Raw genomic sequence first — 20,072 nt, 5'->3', positions numbered from 1 at the left:
GCAGGTGAAGTTTGAAAATAAAAAGAGAGCAAACAAGTGGTGCTCTGAGCTACACAGGAAATGATTTCACTCACACATATCACGCTATAATCTCAGATTGGGCAGAGACTTGGAATTATATTTCTCCATATTCCCGCCACCAGCCTAAACAAGTCATTGTTATTGCTGCGGGGGGAAATTGTTTTTTTCTTTTTCATCTTTGTCTGCTCTCCCACACAGTCATTTGCATTTTATCACTTGCCTTTCTTCCCTGTTTTCTATTCATTCTGTCACACCTGTTATTCACTTTCCCCCCTCTTCCTCCACAGCTTTTCCTCTCTCTCCGTCTTTGAGGCAGTGCACGCCCTCATCTAAATGCACAGCCAGGGCTGCGTTCCAAACCTGCTTTGGGCTTAAACAAAAGCCCACGTCCCTTTTCTGCCGTTTTAAAACAAATCAAGGTGAATTGCTCATGTTCCATAATCAAGCCCGATGGACTTCCAGGCTATTTGTCTGAACCCCGATATTCCATTCGCTTTTATGGGGCTTCACATGCAAGCTCCTCAGTACTTGCTCGCATGCCTGCAGACAAGCAAAGCATAGAGAGGCAGAAGGGAGCAAGGAGGAGGGAGCGGACAGCAAATGAGGTGTGGGCAAAATTTATGGTGGGGGGGTACTAGCAAAGAGAGCCCAGCCCTGGAAACAGTGAGAGAAAAAGGATGGGGGGGATGAAGAGGGAAAACGTGTAGTGTAAAAAAGCAGCTTCAGGAGCAGCTCAGTGCCGCGTACTGATGGGCAGACTCTCATCAGCCGGGGAACAGACGCCTATTGTGTTCCCCCGCTGCAGTGGGGGGCGGCATTTACCGTCGTGCCCGAGGGGAGAAGCCGAGAAGTATCCTCCAATCAGCCGAGGATGATTTCTCTCCTCCTGTGAGGCTGCTGATGCAGATTCATCCCTGATATATTGGGATGCTGGTCATGCTTTTTATTTATTTGCTCCAACAGGCTCCTGTGGATTTGTCACATGGACTGAGCAGCAGAGGAAACGATGGCTAAAGTGGACTTGCTTTTGCAAACTGAAGGCGGGCTAACAGATGCACAAATGCTTGCCGAGGACATGCTCTTCTCCTTAAAGTCAGAATTTTAAAGTTTTTTTTTCTTTTGTTGGACTCCAGTTGTCATTAATTATAATTGTTTGTTAAGTTGCAGAGAGATGGCTCGTCTGTCACTTGTTCATGCCTTCACTTCGACTCAAGTTGTTACGTTCCTGTTGGAGGTGCATTGAGTATTTCTGCACACTTTGCATGCGTGCGTCTGAGGTGTCAGGGTTCAGGATTACGCCACCTCTGGAACGGATAAAGGTGTAGCCAAGTCTTGATCGAGGATTAGCTGCTCTAATAGCTTGTCGCCGGCAGCCTGCGGAGCCGTGGACGCCTCACACACGGTTCAAGCTGCGACTGCATTGACACTTGGTGGAGGGGGATTGTAGATAAACGGTGAAAGCAACATGAATGGACTTTGAGGGCAGGAACAAGGGCTGCAAGACAGCAGGGAAAAGTTAAATTGAGCTCACGCTGCCTTTTATCCGAGTTCTCCTTGTAGGATGCAGGGAAAGAGTGTTGAATGAACACAGAGCATAGAATGAAACATTGACGACACTTCACTGGACGTCTCTCATAATTCAGCAGCACAAAATCCAATCAGTCGGTGTGAAGATATTGATTCCTCTGCCCAGGCAGGATAGTCTGTTGTCTCATCACTCAGCTCAAGAGGTCACTCGTGTCATTTTAGGTTCACCCTCAAGCAGTTGCTGATCTGAATTAGTTTTCATCAGATCTGACAACAGATCAGATTAAGATGATGATTTTCTCCTGCAGTATATTGCAATTTTCTGTGTTCAGTAAGAGGTTGTGCATGTTTGTTTGTTCTCATATTTGGAGAATATGTTTTCGGGGCATGAGGACTTAGAGTGTAACCAGGAAAATAGTACGTAGTGGTCAGCCTCAGATTAATTCTCCATTTGTTGCGTTTCCTCCTTTTGAAAGTTAAGAATATTCCAAGGGAAGTGTGTGGGGGGAAACCAAGCACGTTAACTCCCCAGCCAGCCACACCTAAACAACAACTCCAGAAGCCTTGAGACGTGCATGGCAAAAATGTGCTGCGAAACAGAACTGATGCAGCTTGCTTGAGAGCAAGTCAGGTTTCGCTCTTCTAGTGCACAAACCTGGGAGACAGCAAGGGGAGCACAACTCGGGTGACTACTGGGACAACTTACTTTGTCCTTTTGTTTTTCGACTACAAAAAGACCAAACAAAGAGCACAACAAGCATACTGTCAGATCTGTTTTGTCAAGACAATCGATGGGAATACGTGTGTCTGAAATAAGCACAAACTTAAAAAAAAAACAAAAAAAAAAACAGACAAACAGAACATTACCCCAACAATGGACTTAAATGAGTGACATTCTTTGCCTGAAGAACAAATCTTCTACGCTTAAGTGTCTGGAACGAATAGGAGCTCAGAGAACTGTTCCTGACGGGGATGTTGGATTGTGTGTGGTGCTGAGGAAGAGGAAGGAGGGGAGTGTTACATACCACAACCCTGCAAGGGAGGGTGGGATCCTCCCTCTGCCACAGACAAAGACCGCGACAGGTTCTTCCGTAAGAACCGGTCATCAGGTCGCTGCTGTACGTGGTCCATCAGTGTGTCAAACGCCACAATGGGGTGCAACATGTGTGTGGTCCAAAAGCCTGAAGAACAATACAGGGTCATGTTCCAGGTGAGGCCTCATCTATCTTTTACCAATGTGTCATTTCCTTCTCAAAGGACATAGTGTACTCACAAAAGGCCATTCAAACAGTCCCCCGCTGACCCGCACTCCCACTGCCCGATAAGCATTCAGGTTTCGGCCCATCTAAGGTGTGCTATCTCTTAATTATACAGCGTTGCATTATTAAAAACTTCTTGACTTTTTGGATTACATCTAGTCCTTCTGTTAATGTTTAATTGTAGAATTTGAAGACATTTTCTATATACAGTAAGTGGTCAGTTTTCAAAAAAATGTTGTCTAAATTGTCCTCCAATTCTGGAATAACCCTTGTAATCAATTAATAAGTGGGGAGAAGAGCATTCACACTAGCCAATCGTCCTGGACTTTAGGTGTCAAGCACGATTTGAATGGCCTGCTGTGGGTGTGCCCCAAGTCATCAACCGTCCGAAGTTCCAGCTGGGCCCTCTTCACTCGTGTTTCCAAACATTTATTGAACCAAGGCACAAGAACTATTTAACACTTGAAAATCGCACGGCGCAACACCAAAACAAAAAATGCCACAAAAAGTAAATACAGTATAGTGAAATAATGATGATTTGTCTTAATTTACTCAGAAATTTACCTACGTACTGTAAAATATTTCTGTTGGATGAATGATAACAGTTGGATACGAAGGGTTCAGTTTTTTTAGTAGTCAACGCTGAGGTGATGATAGTGGTGTCAATGTTGAGTAATCGATGATGTCATTTTTTTTTTCAGTTGTCAACTTGCTGTTGTGTATTCTCTCCTCCAAATACAAGCTCGCTCACTCACTTTCTCTGCCATCTTCGGTTTGACCGCCCCCCCGACTCCTTCATCCAACCACATTCAGAAACTTTCATGGCCTCGTACGCAATTAGAAGTTGGTCTGTCACAGGAGGCCATTTGGTGAATTCGCTGACGTGAGGATTCACGGCCGTATGTCATCTAGCGTCAGCGGAAGCCTTTTCAGATGGGGCTTCGTAACACTTTTGCTTGTGTTGTATTTGAGGATAGACTTGTGTATTTTGCAAGTAACCGTGCTTGCGGTCTCATTTTTAGGGAAATATTCCCACAAACCTTTGTGACACCTGCATAGATAGATGAACAAATATATATTATTTTTAGGAACTAAATGATAATTTTTGAAGCAATTATGTGAAACTGGATAATTTCCTGCGACACACCTGATGATCTCTCATTACTACACTAATGTATTGTAATGTATGTAATATGTACAATGGTGGGGAATCACAGCTCTCCACTACCGCACTTTACCAACTTGGGCCAATGGCATCATCCGCATTATTAGCTAATCCAATTCATTGTAGTAAATGAAGCTGAATAATTAATATAAAATTGGATTAAGATGCCCAGTCGTTTTGTTAGATTTTAACATGTGGACCTGGAAATTTTTTAACCTCAATGAGGCTGTTCATTGGTTTTGCATTGTTTTGTTGAAACCAGTGATGCATGCCCATGGCAGCACTAATGGTTATGTTAATAATACTATGGCTTAAGATCAAAACCAGCAGAGCAAAAGATGTACATAGACGGGGCAAGTAGAGGAAGCATGATGGCTGAATTGTTAAAGAAATGAAATAAGAGCAGGAGAGAATAAGCAAGCGAGGGGTTGCCAGGGTTACAGCCTCAGCACCACTTGCCAACTGGGACCTCAGAGCTTTTCTCAGCTCGTCTGGTAGCGCAGCGGCCCAGGAAGGTCCTGATGGCGACCCGGTAATACACGTGGTGACCCCAACATAAGCCCCGTGATCACTCGTCATGAGCAATCCCCACCGCCTGTGCGTGTGTGGCGCAGCGCTGTTGTTATCCGTGGCGCCTGATGCGTCTTCTGGGATAATGCACGTATGTAGGAGTCTGGGCCCGGACTACTTAATGGGGCCGCATCTGGTGCCAGAAGCAAGAATGAGAAAGACTGAGCCCATAAAGGCATGCTAATGAGACAGGAAGGGAAAGGGAGACTATCAGGCAAGTCTGCTCTTTCTGCTCCTTGCCCTCATGTGTCAGAAGCAATTGATTCGATGGAGCAGAGGCGTACAGACAGGCTTCAGGCCCCTTCAAAAATCCGCTCTGCGTGCTCAGTCTAGGATGTGCTCATAAAACCAGAGAAGGGCTGACTGACTGAGGGGATGTCCAAATACCTGTACTGTATTAATATACGATTTTTCAGTGTGAGGGCAGCCATTATGCATCTGTTTGAAGTGGGTCACTGGTTCCCAATTTTGTTGCAGCAAGTAACACCTATTTAAAAAAAATACTTAGCTCTCCAAGTACCACCGTTATGTCCAACATTAAATATAGTTGTGCAGAAGGCCCAAGTGGTTATTTAAATAAACACAGAGGTTTTATTCCTAAAAGTATATTTCACACATTCACTGGCAACGGCTTTTTAAAGCAGCGTTCCCCCTATTGGCGGCCGTTTTAGAGCATTTTGACAGATCCTTTAAGGCCCACAGAATATTGTGTTGCATCAGACTTACCAAAAGAAAGCTCAGACTCTCGTCTTTCACAAGACAAACACCGGTTTCTGAGTAAAAAGTGGAGAAAAGGAATATTTTGTGAAAACAAACGCGTCAAGCAGAACAGTGAATTACATTTTTTGCTTTTATGACACCTCAAACTATAATACAACGCAAACAAGACGAGCAAAGGACTTTTGATGGCAAAACAAATTATTGACAGATATGCAACTAAGAAACGCGCCGTGAGCGACGCTGACTCACCGCGTGCATAAAGTTGCACGTCAGTGGCTTTTTTACTTGCCGTTCGCCATTTACTCCATGAACGGCGCCATCTTTTCTCACCATCGCGACACACACTTTCTACAACCAAACGCGACACATACTCTTGTTTCGTACCATACATTTACACAAGTTTGAGGTGACTAAACTTGTCAGACTTCCAACGCCATCATAACGCCATCTGCAGGTATCTGTTAGTCATTACAGTGATTTACAAACCGGAATTTCATAGACATGCAGGGCGAGCCTGTCTTCCACGTCTACCTGTTGAAAAACACACTTGACAAATGCATTCATGAGTGGCAGTAAACAGTTGGATTCCAGTTGACAAATGTTAACTTCCACGGCAGAGATTGAGTTCATATTATTGTCAGTGTTGGGAACGTTCATTTTCTATGCGAACCAGTTCAAAGTTCACTTCACCGTTCATGATTCAAAATTTTGATCAAAGTTCACCGTTCCAAAAATGAACCAGTTCATCGTTTTTCTTTTTCTTTCATTACGTTGCTAACAGGCTATTATCTCAAAAACATGACAAAAGACTTGTTGCTTGAATAGTCTTTTTTTTTAAATGAGGAATTAAAACAAAAACAGGACTTTTGTCCTTAATGTGCAAACAAAAACACGCAACACGGTATAACAGGAACAGTGGTGAAAGGACATTGATAACTTTGCATTCCTTGCAGCTCTGGCTGACTATAATATATATTAACTAAATATTTTATCTCATCTATTATTATATATAAAACTAAATACATTCCATATTATGATCGTACCGTGTTTTAACCTAAGCATTCTGATATAAATAGTTCATAAAGGAGTTCTTAAAGATGAAATGCAAATTATTTTAAAAGTGAAACACAACTGATCTGAACTTAGGCTTTTACGTACCACTAGAGGGAGCCTACGTACCGCGAGTGGTACCCATACTACACTTTGGGAATCACTGGAGTAGGTGACAAGCAGCAATATTACGACGTTATGTCTGTGGCGAATAATCCACTATGGAACCACAGACAGATTGCATGTTTCTTGTCTTGGCATCATTACACAGCAGAAGGATCGTTAATCCAAACATCGTGTTACCTAAACAGCCATCGTATAAAAGGGAAGATAATTAGACCGCCTGCATTAAATCACTGAATGCTCTCGCGTTTCCCTTCAGAGTTATGCGACTGTGTGTATGTGTAATTACTTCATTTAGATACTGTACAACAGGCTGCAGAGGGAGCTGGGTCAATCCGACCACCTCTTGCCCAAAGGACTAAAACTCAAATATCATATATCCCGCCATGGCAACGCCGCGCACAACATTGATGGTCGCGACACACGCGCCCGTCATTTCCAAGCTGCAATCCACTTGTGAAAGCGTCGGCTGTTGAATTGTGTGCAAATGAACTGGGCAAAAGTGAGGATTAACGCAAACAGTAAATCTGGCAGCTTCCCCTGGAACCAAATTGGTTTCAAGGGAAGCTGCTTCCATGGCAACCGGTGTCATTAAAAAAAAAAAAAAAAACAGTGCATGTGTGTGTGTGTGTGTGTCCACCCTTGCCCTTCCCTGTCACTATTTCAATTCTGCCCTTTTCATCAACTGATTAAAAGGACCCCTTTGAAATAAAAAAAAAAGCAAACGGTGATGTTTGAATCGCTTTATAAGGATATGTTTCAATTTCAAAGACCTTGTGAATTGCCAAGTGACAAGATTTCCCCATAATGAGTCTGTCAAAATGCGGAGTCTGCGTCTAATTGTCAGCCTGAATAAAACGCACCAAGAATTCTGACAATCGGGTAATGGGTTCCATAGAAAGTTTTGTGTTGGGGGGGGGAAAAAACATTTTTGCTGGGAACATTCTTGCGTGATGTCGCCTACAGAAAATCTGATTTAGAAAAAATAACACCTTCAAATGAGTGTAAAACAGCATAACTTCATTATTTCTCAACATATGTCGTCTTCTCCTCGGGGAACCCCTTCTCCAATCGGCTGACAAGTTTCAGTTAAAACTAACAGGCGATAAGCTCGTGTTGTCGATGGAGAGTACTCGATTGGTTTCAGCACCTTCGGCGGAGAGAACGACTTGAGTCCTCCCAATTTGAAAGCTTCATTTTCATTCATTCATTCATATCTGGCAGGATTCTTACCGTAACAACACTCTTTGTGGTGGGACAAATTTCCAAGACATTTATTCTCACGTTATTTATTCTCGACTATAAATGAGTAATATAGAAGTTATGGGTAATATTTTAGTTTGGATATCAACAAACAGGTCGTCCACATATAATACTCAATTTCAATTGGCGCAAACATGTTACATGCAATTATCCAGTGCCCTTTGTATGTAAGAAACAGGAGAACGTGCACATCTAACTGATGAATGACCTCGAATAGTCTTTGTATTCTCCGCGGGCCTCATCAGCACGGCGGCAAGGCTCAGTGATGTCGCCCCCCCCCCCCCAGGGGTTTATAGCTCGCCACTGGGTCAACTGTTCCCACTTGAATTGATTCTCTGGGAAGGTGACTGTTCTCGTCCTCCGAGCGCGGAGAGGAGAACAATCCATTGCGGTGGAATCAAAGTGGGTGAGAGGGTTGATTTTTTTGCTTTGGTCTGCAGGGACTCTGTGGAGCTGCCCTTGACCTGGATTAGAGCAAAAAAAAAAAAAAAAAAACACCAATGAGAAAACTATGTGTATTTATGGACACATTGATATGCAGCGTAGTCCTTTCCGTCCCCCGGTTTTTATGGCAGCGTGTTGTACTGCGCTTTATTTTGCGCTTTAAAGGCCTTTCATATAACAAGCAATTATGCATCAACCACTGAGTTATTTATTTTCCACGAGGTCATTTGGTGGTTGTATACAAGAATCAAGAGTTGGTCTCACTGGCCGTGTACATCCACCAAGACAATTCCTCGAAAGCCAGTTTTGTCCCCCGCCCCCATTTGCCTCTCCTTGGCTCCCCCCAACCTTCTCTCGACTACATTTGGATCTCTTTCATCTCCATCCGCATGTGCAGCCTCCGCCCTTGGCTCCGCAGCACATACAGCCACCGCCCACCTCCTGTGGTGTGTCGGCTGTGTGTTGTTTTTTTTGGGGGGGGGGTTTGTTGTTTTGTCTAAAAAAAATAAAAATAAAATCCTCTGGGATTCAGCTGTATGTTAATAAATTTCATATCCAAAATACAGAAGGATTGCACTTGGGGATGATTGCTGCAAGCCCAGAATTTCCTGAATGCTTGTACATAGACTGGCCACAACATTAAGTACACTTGCACAATTCTTTCAGGTCCAATACAAGAGCCTTTTACAAAGATAATAATGCTCACTTTGGATTAACCGTGATGCACATAACAACATATTTATACAGGGATGGGTATTTAAATACATTTTCTGATCAATTAGTGAGAGTTAAGTAGTCCATTTTGCCTTAATTGCTTCTATAATCAACAATTAATGACAATCAACAGAAGTCTTAATAGCGCCGGGCATTCCCCGCTGGCCGAAACACTATCAGAATCAGTGACCAACATTTACAGCTTAATTCGATACATTTGTTGCATGAAATTTTACTAATTTATCCCCAAAAGTCTATTCTCCTTATTTTGTGGCGTTTCTCTTGGCTGTACTGGTTCCAGTACGTATATGGGGATGTTGTTGTTGTTGTTTTTTTTTTTTTTTTCCCCAATTCCAATCAGATTTCAGCATCTCTGTGTTGCCACGGCAATCCAATCTGCCCAGCTGTTTCTTTAACCAGTCACATTTCAAGTTCGCCAGCTAAATGGCCCACAATAACGTCAGCGTTTTTTCATCCTCTTGATTGGTTGGTCAGAGCAAAAGTTGTTACAGCCAAGAGCAAAACAGATGTAGCGATCTGCGCCTATGAATACATTGAATAATCAGCATCTCTGGTGACTACGGTGTATTTTATCAAAATATTCTGTTTTCGTCACGTTGTTAGATACATATTGATTGTGAGCTGCTCCAAATGAAGTACGTCAGCTGTCAATCCAACATCACTTCTACAAGCTGGAAAAATGGATGCGACTTAATCTAATCTTAATCTTTCTTATGCTTATACACGACTACATGTTTGAATGGTGAAAATATATCCACTTAAAGTCTCTGGTAGCTGGAATATATCCTGACAGGTCATCGCAGGGCCACACCACGACAACGAGGCGCTCTAAAGTGGCTACGCCAGCGCGAAGCCACTATCCCTACACTTGCTGTCAAGTTAGACTTTTCTTGAATCCCCTGCTCTTCTGCCTCTCTTTCCGTGACATGTGCACTCACAACCGACAACGAGGCGCTCTAAAGCGGCCACGCCAGGGGACTACAGCTAGCTTGCTAATCGTTCATCGCAATTGCTAACCACGAAGGTGATCGAGTTCTTCGAAAATCGGGGAAACTGAAAATGTGGAAAAACAGTTTAACGCTATGTTGCCACAGTACGACCTAGTTCTCAGTCTTTGCACGTTTTCAGCCATTATCGTTAGACACATTATAGAATGTAAATGCAAACGAATCTCTGAATTCTCTTTAAATGAAAAACTGAAAGTGTCAGTCAAAAGTGGGAACATTGTCTCATAGAGACAGCATTTTTGAATTTGCCAGTGCAGATGTGCCAAATAGCGTGGCCTAGTGTGATAGCCTACTAACCCACAGAGGCATGTAATGGGTTCCCCATCAGCTCTGGGCAGACCAGTTCTATAACAGGTACACTGCATGAAGTCCTCTTCAAAGCAGGCCGAGCACCCTCATTGATAATGAATGAGAAGGGCGCTTCCCCCCGACACTCCTTCACCTTCTTTCTCTCACTCACTCTGTCATTTGTGAACACGGAGGAGTCTCTGATGCTTCCTCTTGTTACGAGTGCAGTCGGAACACGTGAACATATTTCCGTCCCACTTGCAGCAGCACCTGCAAAGAAAGGAGGCATCTTATTTGTTGTCTCATTAAGAGTAGGCAGCGAGATTTATGATGGGACATCAACGTGAGCATGGACAAACAAAATAGAAAGTGAGCAACGGGGGTCCACATCTGCGGGGAGGGACAGCGCTGGCAGAAATGCTGAGTTAGCACGGCAGCAGAAGCTCTAGAGCGAAGAGGAAGGGAGATGAATGTGTGCACAACGGAAAGGAAGGAGGACAGTTGGGGGTGCGAAAGAGGTTAGGGTCGTGCGGCGGCGGCGGAAGATTGCAAAAAGGGAAACGGGAAGCTGCAAGTAACAAAATGCAAATAATTTGTTGCTGTATTTAAGTAGCTTGTTCAGGTACAGGTACCTACTGGACTCTATTTTTCTTCTGTGTCATTGATGGCTGGTCAATAGAGGGCGCTAGGGCACCGCCCCGCCACTGTTCACTCATATTGAAGAGGGCGAAAGTGAATGGAATTAAAAGAAAGAACTATTTATTCGCGAAATTTTGAGGGTAATTGTTGCCCGCGCTGTGAAAGCAGCCCTCACTTTTCAGATGATTTCAGATGTTTAGCCTCCTTACCCATCACGGCTGTACGGCCGAGTGGCGAGAGCACACATACTGCTTGATCCTCACGAGGGTCGCGGGCGTGCTGGAGCCTATCCCAGCTATCTTCGGGCGAGAGGCGGGGTACACCCTGAAGCGGTCGCCAGCCAATCGCAGGGCGCATATAAAACAAACAACCATTCGCGCACACATTCACACCTACGGGCAATTTAGAGTCTTCAATTAACCTACCACGCATGTTTTTGGGATGTGGGAGGAAACATGCAAACAAAACACAGCCGGGGTCGGGGATTGAACCCCGGCCCTCAGAACTGTGAGGCAGATGTGCTAATCAGTCGGTCGCCGTGCCGCCTAATTCAAATATCATGGAATCATTTTGTTTCAACACACTCCACTTTATTTATATCTCTCATGGCGTTTTTTTCTTGACCTAAGATCTTATCAAGGGGGGCAGTTCACACCAATTTCAAGCGCTGAGATTGCCACACAGGCAAAAAAATAATAATACAATCATAAATAAGTCAATAAAGTGTTCTTTTCTAATTCAAATGGACAAGAGCGCCATTGATATTGGCATAGCGCATACAAGAGGTGTACTTTTATTGTCTCTCGTTGCACATTGTGCAAAAAGACTACTACTTAATAATAATAATAATAATAATATGAATAAAAAGATAATAGAATGATGATGTAACTTGTGAAGGACTTTCAAATGTCTTCGTCGTTGAAAACATCAGCGGTGTTGAGACTGGTTCTTAAACCGACAAGAAGTCAATTTAGTTTCGTCTGAAGCAAATGAAGTCGCACGGGCAGAGCGATGAGAGCGCGCTCATTTCGTTCAACAAGTGAAGTCGATGCCAGGGCTCAATCCATCTTCGTCTCTTTCAGCACGCACGCCCCCCGTCGGTACGTTTGGGGAAATTCCAACTGCTTTATGAGATTAGCGAAACGACCAACAAGTCGCGTTATGAGGTCCACGCAGGCGCTCACCTTTCACTCAGGATGTGTGTGGGCGTCTGCTTAACTCATTTCAGTATGCAGTGCATTGTATAATGTGCGGGAATTACTGATCGGTGAAGCTCGGGTGTGATGTTAAAACAGCGGTAAAAATATATCTAACAGAGGGTTTAATAAAGGGGCAGTTACACCATTGTGACAGGGTGGATAGCAATTTCAGGGACACGTGCAAAATGTTTAATTCATATGACCGTGAAAATCATTCAAATGACTCGATTTATCACGTAACGTTCTGGGAACCATGTCAACTTTTTTAAATTTAGTATGATTTAACCACTAATTACACACACCAGTTAGCAGAGCAGCGTGTGGGACATGCTAAAATCATCAACATCCCCAAAAATAATCAAACGAAGGAGACATTTGAAGAGACTTATTATTGCACTGGCATGTGTGCAAATGTTTGGCCGCTTGCAGGAGAGCCTCAGCGTTTCATTGTTTTGCTACATTTTCATGATGACTGGATTCAGAGGAAGGCACTTGATAGCGATGATGACCCACCTGTTTTCCAGGTGAACAGGAAGGAGTTGTCCCGCCTGTCTGGCGATCCCACACTGGACACGAGGGACCCTGTGCTGTCCAACGTACTACGGGGGCGCAAGTCCCGCAGACGCGCAGGCCTAACGGGGCCCCCGGCCGGCGTCGCTCCGCCGACCATGGGGATGGCCGACTGCGTGGACAGCTGCACCCAGACGGACATCAGCTTCCAACATACGTTGACCGCGGGCAAGAGCGGGCCGTCTCCACCCGACCCCCCGCCTTCGCCCCCTCTCCCAGCACTCCTGGAGCCATATTTGCTCAATGAACTGTCAGTCACATCACATTTGCTGTGCCATGAGCATCACGCTTGGATTGACCTTTCACTGACCCTGACCCTTTCAGTTACCTAGAGCCCGTGTACTACGACCCGGCCGACTACTTCGACATCACTCAGCATGACGTTGACAGGCAGGACGAGCTGGAATATGAGGTGAGGGATGTACGGAAAGCCGGTTGAGCGTTTCTTCCATACCAGTATGCCTAAAGTGGCACTCGTCGTGGAAAAAAAACATGACTTGTAAGACATGACTTGAGTAGTGCGCTGAATTGTCAGACTAGTGAGGCCGAACTAGTGCATATACTAGTGCGTGGACCGGAAGCTAGATTTCAAGGATGTGGAGTAAATGCTCAAACAGCTTTCGAAGCAGCCGGATCATTTTTCCAACTTTTCTCTCACTACCAGGAGGTGGAGCTGTACAAATCCCATCATCAGGATAAACTCGGGCTGACAGTGTGTTACAGAACCGACGACGAGGAGGATCTTGGGATCTACGTCGGCGAGGTGATGATGTTGACTTCCCGTTTTTTAGCTGTGACTCAGATGCACAGTTTGGGCTCTGATTCCGCGGGGAGGCAGTTTAGACTGGGTTTTCGTCATTTCGCAGACGCGCGCGAGCCGGCCCAAATGAGGCCACTGTGGGTGAGAGTTTGATGCCTGCTGTTCACATATTTATGGACGGGATACGTCTGACCACCACACATGTCCGCGGAGCTCAGAATCTGTCGGCGCCCGGATCAAATTCACCGAAAACGCGTTCGACTGGCGGTCTACCTACTGCACCGGACTTAGCAGTCGTTAGCTGAGACCGACTTTCTGCCACCAAACCGTCGGGCGCACGTCAAAGGACACACCCTCGTTGTGCCGATCCGCCCAGCTTGTCGCTGAGGTGTCTGCCGAATTGGCAAACACGCACAGCGAACCTTGCGCTTGCGGGAAAATCAGGATACGGCGATCTTTGCGCTCCCCCTTGTCTTCACGAAAAGCCTTCTCCCTTCCTCCAGGTGACCCCGAATAGTATTGCTGCAATGGACGGCCGCATCCGCAAGGGGGACAGAATATTGCAGGTGCTGAAACGCATACAGCACCTTGCGTGCATAAATAGTAATGAACAGCATCAACACTACAGTGATGGCACACCCTATGACTGTTCAGAAATACACTCACCAGACACATGGACGCATCATACAATGTCCACTCTATTTTTTGTTTCTTTTTTTAAGATCAATGGAGTGGACATCCAGGACAGAGAGGAGGCGGTAGCTCTTCTGACCAGAGAAGACAGCACTAATGTCTCCTTCCTCCTCGCACGACCCGAGATCGAGGTGAGGACATTGAATAGGCAGGTTGCAGGGGAGCGAGCGGCCCAGTTTGTGCACTTTTGTCCTTTATCGTCTCGTATGCATCATAAGCCAGTTATCTGTAACATCCGGTCGTGAGACTTTTCTGGGGGAAAAAAATGCATAAAATGTAGTTATTATTCCGTTCACTGCCGTCATTTACCGTTGTGCAACAACATAAATCATCTTCAATCGCTAACCTAATACAATAAAAAGATTTAGTACGCTGTCATTGATTACAATGGTACGAGCACGTCAAAGTCTGCGCTCACGACGACACATGGCAAGCTTTTTATTTTAACAACTAAAAGTAATAACAAGCCTCCAGGTCTGCTCAGCAACACTCGGACAAGTTGGGGCAACATCGGCATAACATCCTGTCAAACTTCAGGCCTTCAAAATAAAAGCACACCAGTATAATAACAGTATCAGCACACTTATTTGTCCATATAGTGGCTAATTTAGTCATCGCATTCAAACTATTTTGTGGTTGTTTACGGAGTGCAGCTGTTAAATAAGACACCGTATGGCCTAAGAAAGTGTGCTGAAATTGTGTTATTGTACCACATTCTTTAATTTTGAAGGATTTTAACTGTATTACAGTGTTGCCGAGCAGACCGGGAGTGTTATTGCTTTGAGCTGTTAAAAGCTTGCATTGCAGAATACGCCTTGGACCTTTTATACACAATTGATGAAATATTTTGGATGAATGTGAATGATGTTCGAAATCAGGGAAACCGTTTAGACAACTGTGGAAAACCGAATCTGCCGAAAACCTCGTTCTCACTGTCATATATCTTTGTTCATCTATCGATGCCAAAGACGTATACTGAGAGGACACATAATTAAATCCTCTTCCACTAGATGGCAGAAGGTACAATTAACCTGTTAACCCATTCATTCTGCAGTACAATAGGCCCAGATTTCACACTGACTAAAGGTGTGAGTAAATTGAGACGGCATCATCATGATTTCAGTATACATTTTGTATTATATATATATATATAAACTGTACAATCCACACCATGGCTCATTAAAGGTTTGGAAACACTGCTTTATCCCACCTTGTCAAGAAGCTATCACAGAGCGACAACAAACAATGAGGACCAGGTCGGAGAGCAAAGCCAAATTGTTCTTCTCATTGTGACTCTCCCTCAAGGTCATTCTTGAATTTACCAGGACAGCGCCGGCCCCTTTAACATGATCCTTTTGTTTGCTGGCCAAATTTATTGACAGACAGAAATGATTCTTTCTGTCATCCCGCCACCTGGTTGTTAAAAAGGCAGACTCCCACGCTCCATGAAAGATTATGGCATCTGTATGCAGGCCACATTTTGCACAGAGTGCTAGAGGGCACATCTAAAAGGCTGTAGTTATAATGAGCCTGTACAACACACACACAAACATGCAAAGATGCACATCCTTGTCTTTGGAGAGACGACTACCTTGAAGACCTGAGAAAAGCTAAGCAAAGAGGACTCGTCATTGGGATTCCGAAGAGGTAGAGGTCTCATCAGCCAAGATTAAAGTTTTATCTGCGGCCACGTGGGAAAGCAGAGAGAGGGCCCGAGTAGTCGCCCGCAAACGGGAACAAAGATGAACGGATCAATACCTTTTACCATCTGAATGCAACGCACGTGCAACCAATTCGGCAAAAGATCAACTGTGTTCTCGAAAACTGAACATTGAAGCAATTACAGGTGAATTTAAAACAGCCACATAGTTTTGCCTCAGAAAAGTTGTTTTAGCTTTACGCTAACAAATACTACAAAAGTATTTGAACACATAGAGTACAGCAAAACATGCAGACAGAAAACATGACAATACTCGCAAGTTGTGACCATCTTTATTTTATACTGCCCCCAGGTGGCCAAGGTGTGCACACCAGAAGGAGCAGCACAATCTCCATTAAGTCGAAGTAAACAAATGTGGCAAAAAATATTCGTATATAGTACAAAATTATTGACTGTTGACTATTTTTTATGATTATAAAATCATATTACAAAACTTTTGGTTGTTGTTTTTTTGGCGGTGGGGTGGTGGTCTGGAACGGATTAATTGCATTTCAATTGATTTTCATGGGGAATGAGAGTGTTTTGATTTGCAAGCATAAGGAATTAAACTCGTCGTACCTCAAGACACCGCTTTATCTGCAGAATTCCCGAACTTAACTTCCTATGGAAATTTAATGGAAACCTTTCAGAAAGTCTCCACCCTTTTGCAACCCTACTTATAACTTCGTAAGGGGGGTGCTCGTAAGTCAAGGTAGCACGGTACATTTAGTACAAATGAAGTCTTGTAATAAAATATTCTTTGTCTTTCCTTTCCATCATCTGAATTCAACAACTCCCCATCAGAATGACAACCAAGTGGACCCAGACAAACTGGACCTGGAGCCACCGGACAACGCTATCCATCTTCTGGCCAGTCACAGAAACGGCAGTTGCGCGGACGCCTCCCCTCCGGGCGGCGGTGCTGCAGGTCGCCACGATTGCTTACTGAACAGGGATTCGCCCGATTTGCTGCAGACCGTGCTGAGCAACAGCCAGGAGCTGGACAGCGGAGTGGGCCGCACGGACGAAAGCACGCGGTACGAGGAGTCCTCGGAACACGACCTCCTGGGAGACGACCACACCAGTGCCTCCAATACAAACGCCACAAACACACCCGGAAGCATGCGTAAGTTTTCATCCGCCCAAAGCGACACGCCGCCACTGCTGTACTCCCAAGACCTTCAGTTTAGCACCGACTCCCTTTTGGGCCTGGACTGTGTCAACGGAGGAGGGCTGGAGCAGCTGGAAGGCAGCAACCGGACCTACACGGGTGACCCGGTGAGGATGATGATGCCCGGACTGACTGAAGAAGAGTGCGAGAGGTACAAAGAGCTGCTGGAGATAAAGTGTTACTACGAGAGAAGCGGCGGCCGCGAGGAAGGCGGCGTCTCGCTGGACGAGAACAAGAACGAGAGCCTGACTCGGCACGAGATGGCGCTCCTGGAGGAGGAGTTGCGGCACCTTGAGTTCAAGTGTCGAAACATTCTCAGGGCGCAGAAGATGCAGCAGCTGAGAGAGCGCTGCCTCAAAGCTTGGCCTCTGGAGGAGAAGGTCAGTCGGTGCTCGGTCGGCGACGAGTCCCGTCGCCAGGCTCTGTCCGACATCAACGAGCTTCCGGAGAGGGAGCGCTCCGATAAGGACAGCACCAGTGCCTACAACACCGGAGGGGAAAGCTGCATGAGCACCCCGCTGGTTAACGAGCAGCACCCCTCGCCTTCCGCAGCCAGCCCGGAGGGAGGAGAAGCTCGGCCGGAGAAGAGCTTCTCCTCAAGGCAGAGAGAGAGGGCGACCCGGAACGAAGGAGGCACCGCGGTCCCAGGGAACCTCAACCACTCTCACAGGAGAGGATCCAACCCAGGAGCCCGGAGGGGTTCTGACGGAGGGCTGAGACGCAACAGCAAAACCAACCCTCAGAGTGTGAGGCTGGGGGGCCGCAGTGCCGAAAACAGTCCTTACATGTCTCGCCGTCACGCCGAAACGAAGCTGCCTCAGCACTACTTGAGCTGCATGCAGCTGGGGTCTCCGTCGGCCTCCGAAAGGCCGGGGGGATACGGAGAAGCATCCGGACAGGGCATCGCGGACGTCAGCCCCATGAGTCTGGGTAGCACATGTAAAGACGTGGCCCGAAGCGGCGCCACCGAGCCCTTCTCGCCGCGTATGGAGTGGAAAGTAAAGATCCGGAGCGACGGCTCACGCTACGTGGCCAAGAGGCCCGTGCGGGACCGCCTCCTGAAGGCACGGGCCATGAAGATCCGAGAAGAACGAAGCGGAATGACCACGGACGACGATGCGGTCAGCGAGATGAAGATGGGCCGCTACTGGAGCAAAGAGGAGCGTAAGCAGCAGCTGCAAAGGGCCCGGGAGCAGCGGCGGCGACGGGAGCTGATGATGCAGAGCCGCCACGACTTCCTGAGGGAGCGGGAGCGGGAGCAGGGTTGCGGGGGCTCCGGGGACGGCGCTGGAGCGGGACAGCAGGGGGCCGCGCAGCAGCAGGAACCCACCTCCATCCTGGAGTTGTGCCACCGCAGGAGCATGAAGAAGCGCAGTCGCAGGATTCTGGACAACTGGATTACCATTCAGGAACTGCTGACCCACGGGAGCAGGTCTGCGGACGGGACCAAAGTTTACAACCCCCTGCTGTCGGTCACCACAGTCTGACTTGGACACTGAAAGGAAGGTTTTGAATGAGGACGTGGCCTTTCGACGCTGCGCTGGTGCCAACCAGAGGTGGCAAAAGTTCACACACTCTGTTACTCACACAACTCACAAAAAAAGTTAGGGATATTGGACTTTCAGGTGAAATTTCAGGGCGAGCCTAAAACGCACCAGAACCTTTACAGGTGAACTTTTTACTTTCACCAAACTTTTGAATGCACATGTCCAACTGTTCAGTGTTTCAGTACTTTTTGCATAACTTGCTGTTCTCTAACAAGGCGCTGACTGGCAAAATTCCCTGAAGGTGTTTGCTCCATGAACCTTTCCAGGGCTGTCCAACTTGTGTGCTTTTCTGTGACTCTTCCAGTCTCGCTGTAATCTTGGTTGCAACCTCTTCACTTCCTGGTCCAATTGTTAGGCGTCATCTTGGTCTCATAATGTTGAAATGTGAACAGAATAATGAAGAGGACTGTTTAAATACCAATTTTAATTCAACCAGGAAATGTCATGGTTTAAACACGTGAATTTTGCCGGCCAGCTCAAGTTGTGCAATAACTACTGAAACGAACAGACAAGTGCATTGAAAAGTTTTGAGTATCAGAGTGCATTTTGCTTAGCTTTAACTTTCACTAGTAAACCCAATATCAAATTTTTATAAGTAGTGTTAAGTAGTACAGATAAGTGCATGAAACAATATAGTAAAAATACTGATTTGACTCCTATACTTGAGTAAAAAAGTACAAACTGAAATACAAAAGTACAAAAAGTAAACAGATTTTTTTTGTTTAACTCTCAATTATACACAATATCTGCTTTGGTAACTTGGCAAAATGGGGGAAAAAAACTGCACATAAAATAGTTTCCCTCTTTATTAACTTCCATAGTGCTCATACTGAGAGGAGAGGAGACAGACAGAGAAAAAAAAAAATCACGCTACTGCGTCGCATGCTGTTTTAAGAGCTCGCTAGCGTTGGCTGGACTTATGCTATCAAAAACATTGTGTTCCTTAAGTTTGCTAATGCTGTGAACTGAATAAAAATAAATAAATAAATAAAAATAATGACAACTGATGACTTTTTTCAGATGAGACAGAATTTTAACGCTTTTGAAGCTTGTGGTTCTTAGGATGGCGCGTCTGTCATGTTATCCGCAAAGGTTTAAAATAAATAAATAAATAAAAAATACAAAATAAAATTATTTTGACCACGTTAAGGAGTCAAAAGTACATGCATTTGCAAATGTAGGGTGAAAGTAAAAAAAGTCACAAGAAAAATAGAGAACCAGGAAAAAGTACTTATTGTTTCAAAAGTGTTTGTGCTTCCGTACTTCCCACCACTGGCATCAACTCAGTGCGAAAGGGGTCCCCCCCCCCCCCCCAAAAAAAAAATCAAAAACGCTTATACTTATGAATACATACTCTCAAGGCACCGATTTGGGACATGAAGTACAGTATTCTGGTTTGAGTCGTTGCTCCAGGTACATGTGCTTCTGTTCCATGCAGACAAACATTTTGTGTCTCGAATTAATCCAAACTACAATATGTATTCTGACTTTTTTGTTGTTGCATTCATACAACAGTTGTCCAAAATGGAAGTCAACAAGCTGCTTCTGGGAAGAAAATGGTAATAGTTACCGATTCAATAAAATTATACCAGCGGAAAAGCTTAACTGCAATGTGAATATTC

At 45.3% G+C, this 20,072-nt stretch overlaps 1 protein-coding gene across 1 annotated transcript; it reads left to right on the top strand.

Moving 5' to 3' along the window:
* The first annotated feature begins 2,698 nt into the window (after positions 1 to 2,698).
* LOC133399386 (PDZ domain-containing protein 4) lies at positions 2,699 to 19,021 on the top strand. Its single transcript, XM_061670990.1, has 7 exons — positions 2,699 to 2,758; positions 12,535 to 12,830; positions 12,905 to 12,992; positions 13,245 to 13,343; positions 13,844 to 13,906; positions 14,063 to 14,164; positions 16,537 to 19,021. The coding sequence occupies exons 1-7, from the start codon at positions 2,699 to 2,701 to the stop codon at positions 18,388 to 18,390; spliced, it is 2,562 nt and encodes an 853-aa protein (XP_061526974.1). The 3' UTR covers positions 18,391 to 19,021.
* The last annotated feature ends 1,051 nt before the right edge of the window (positions 19,022 to 20,072 follow it).

Source organism: Phycodurus eques, chromosome 1 (assembly GCF_024500275.1).
Source record: "Phycodurus eques isolate BA_2022a chromosome 1, UOR_Pequ_1.1, whole genome shotgun sequence".
Lineage (NCBI taxonomy): Eukaryota > Metazoa > Chordata > Actinopteri > Syngnathiformes > Syngnathidae > Phycodurus > Phycodurus eques.
Note: the sequence above shows the minus strand (reverse complement) of the source record. Positions and strands in the feature narration are given on the sequence as shown.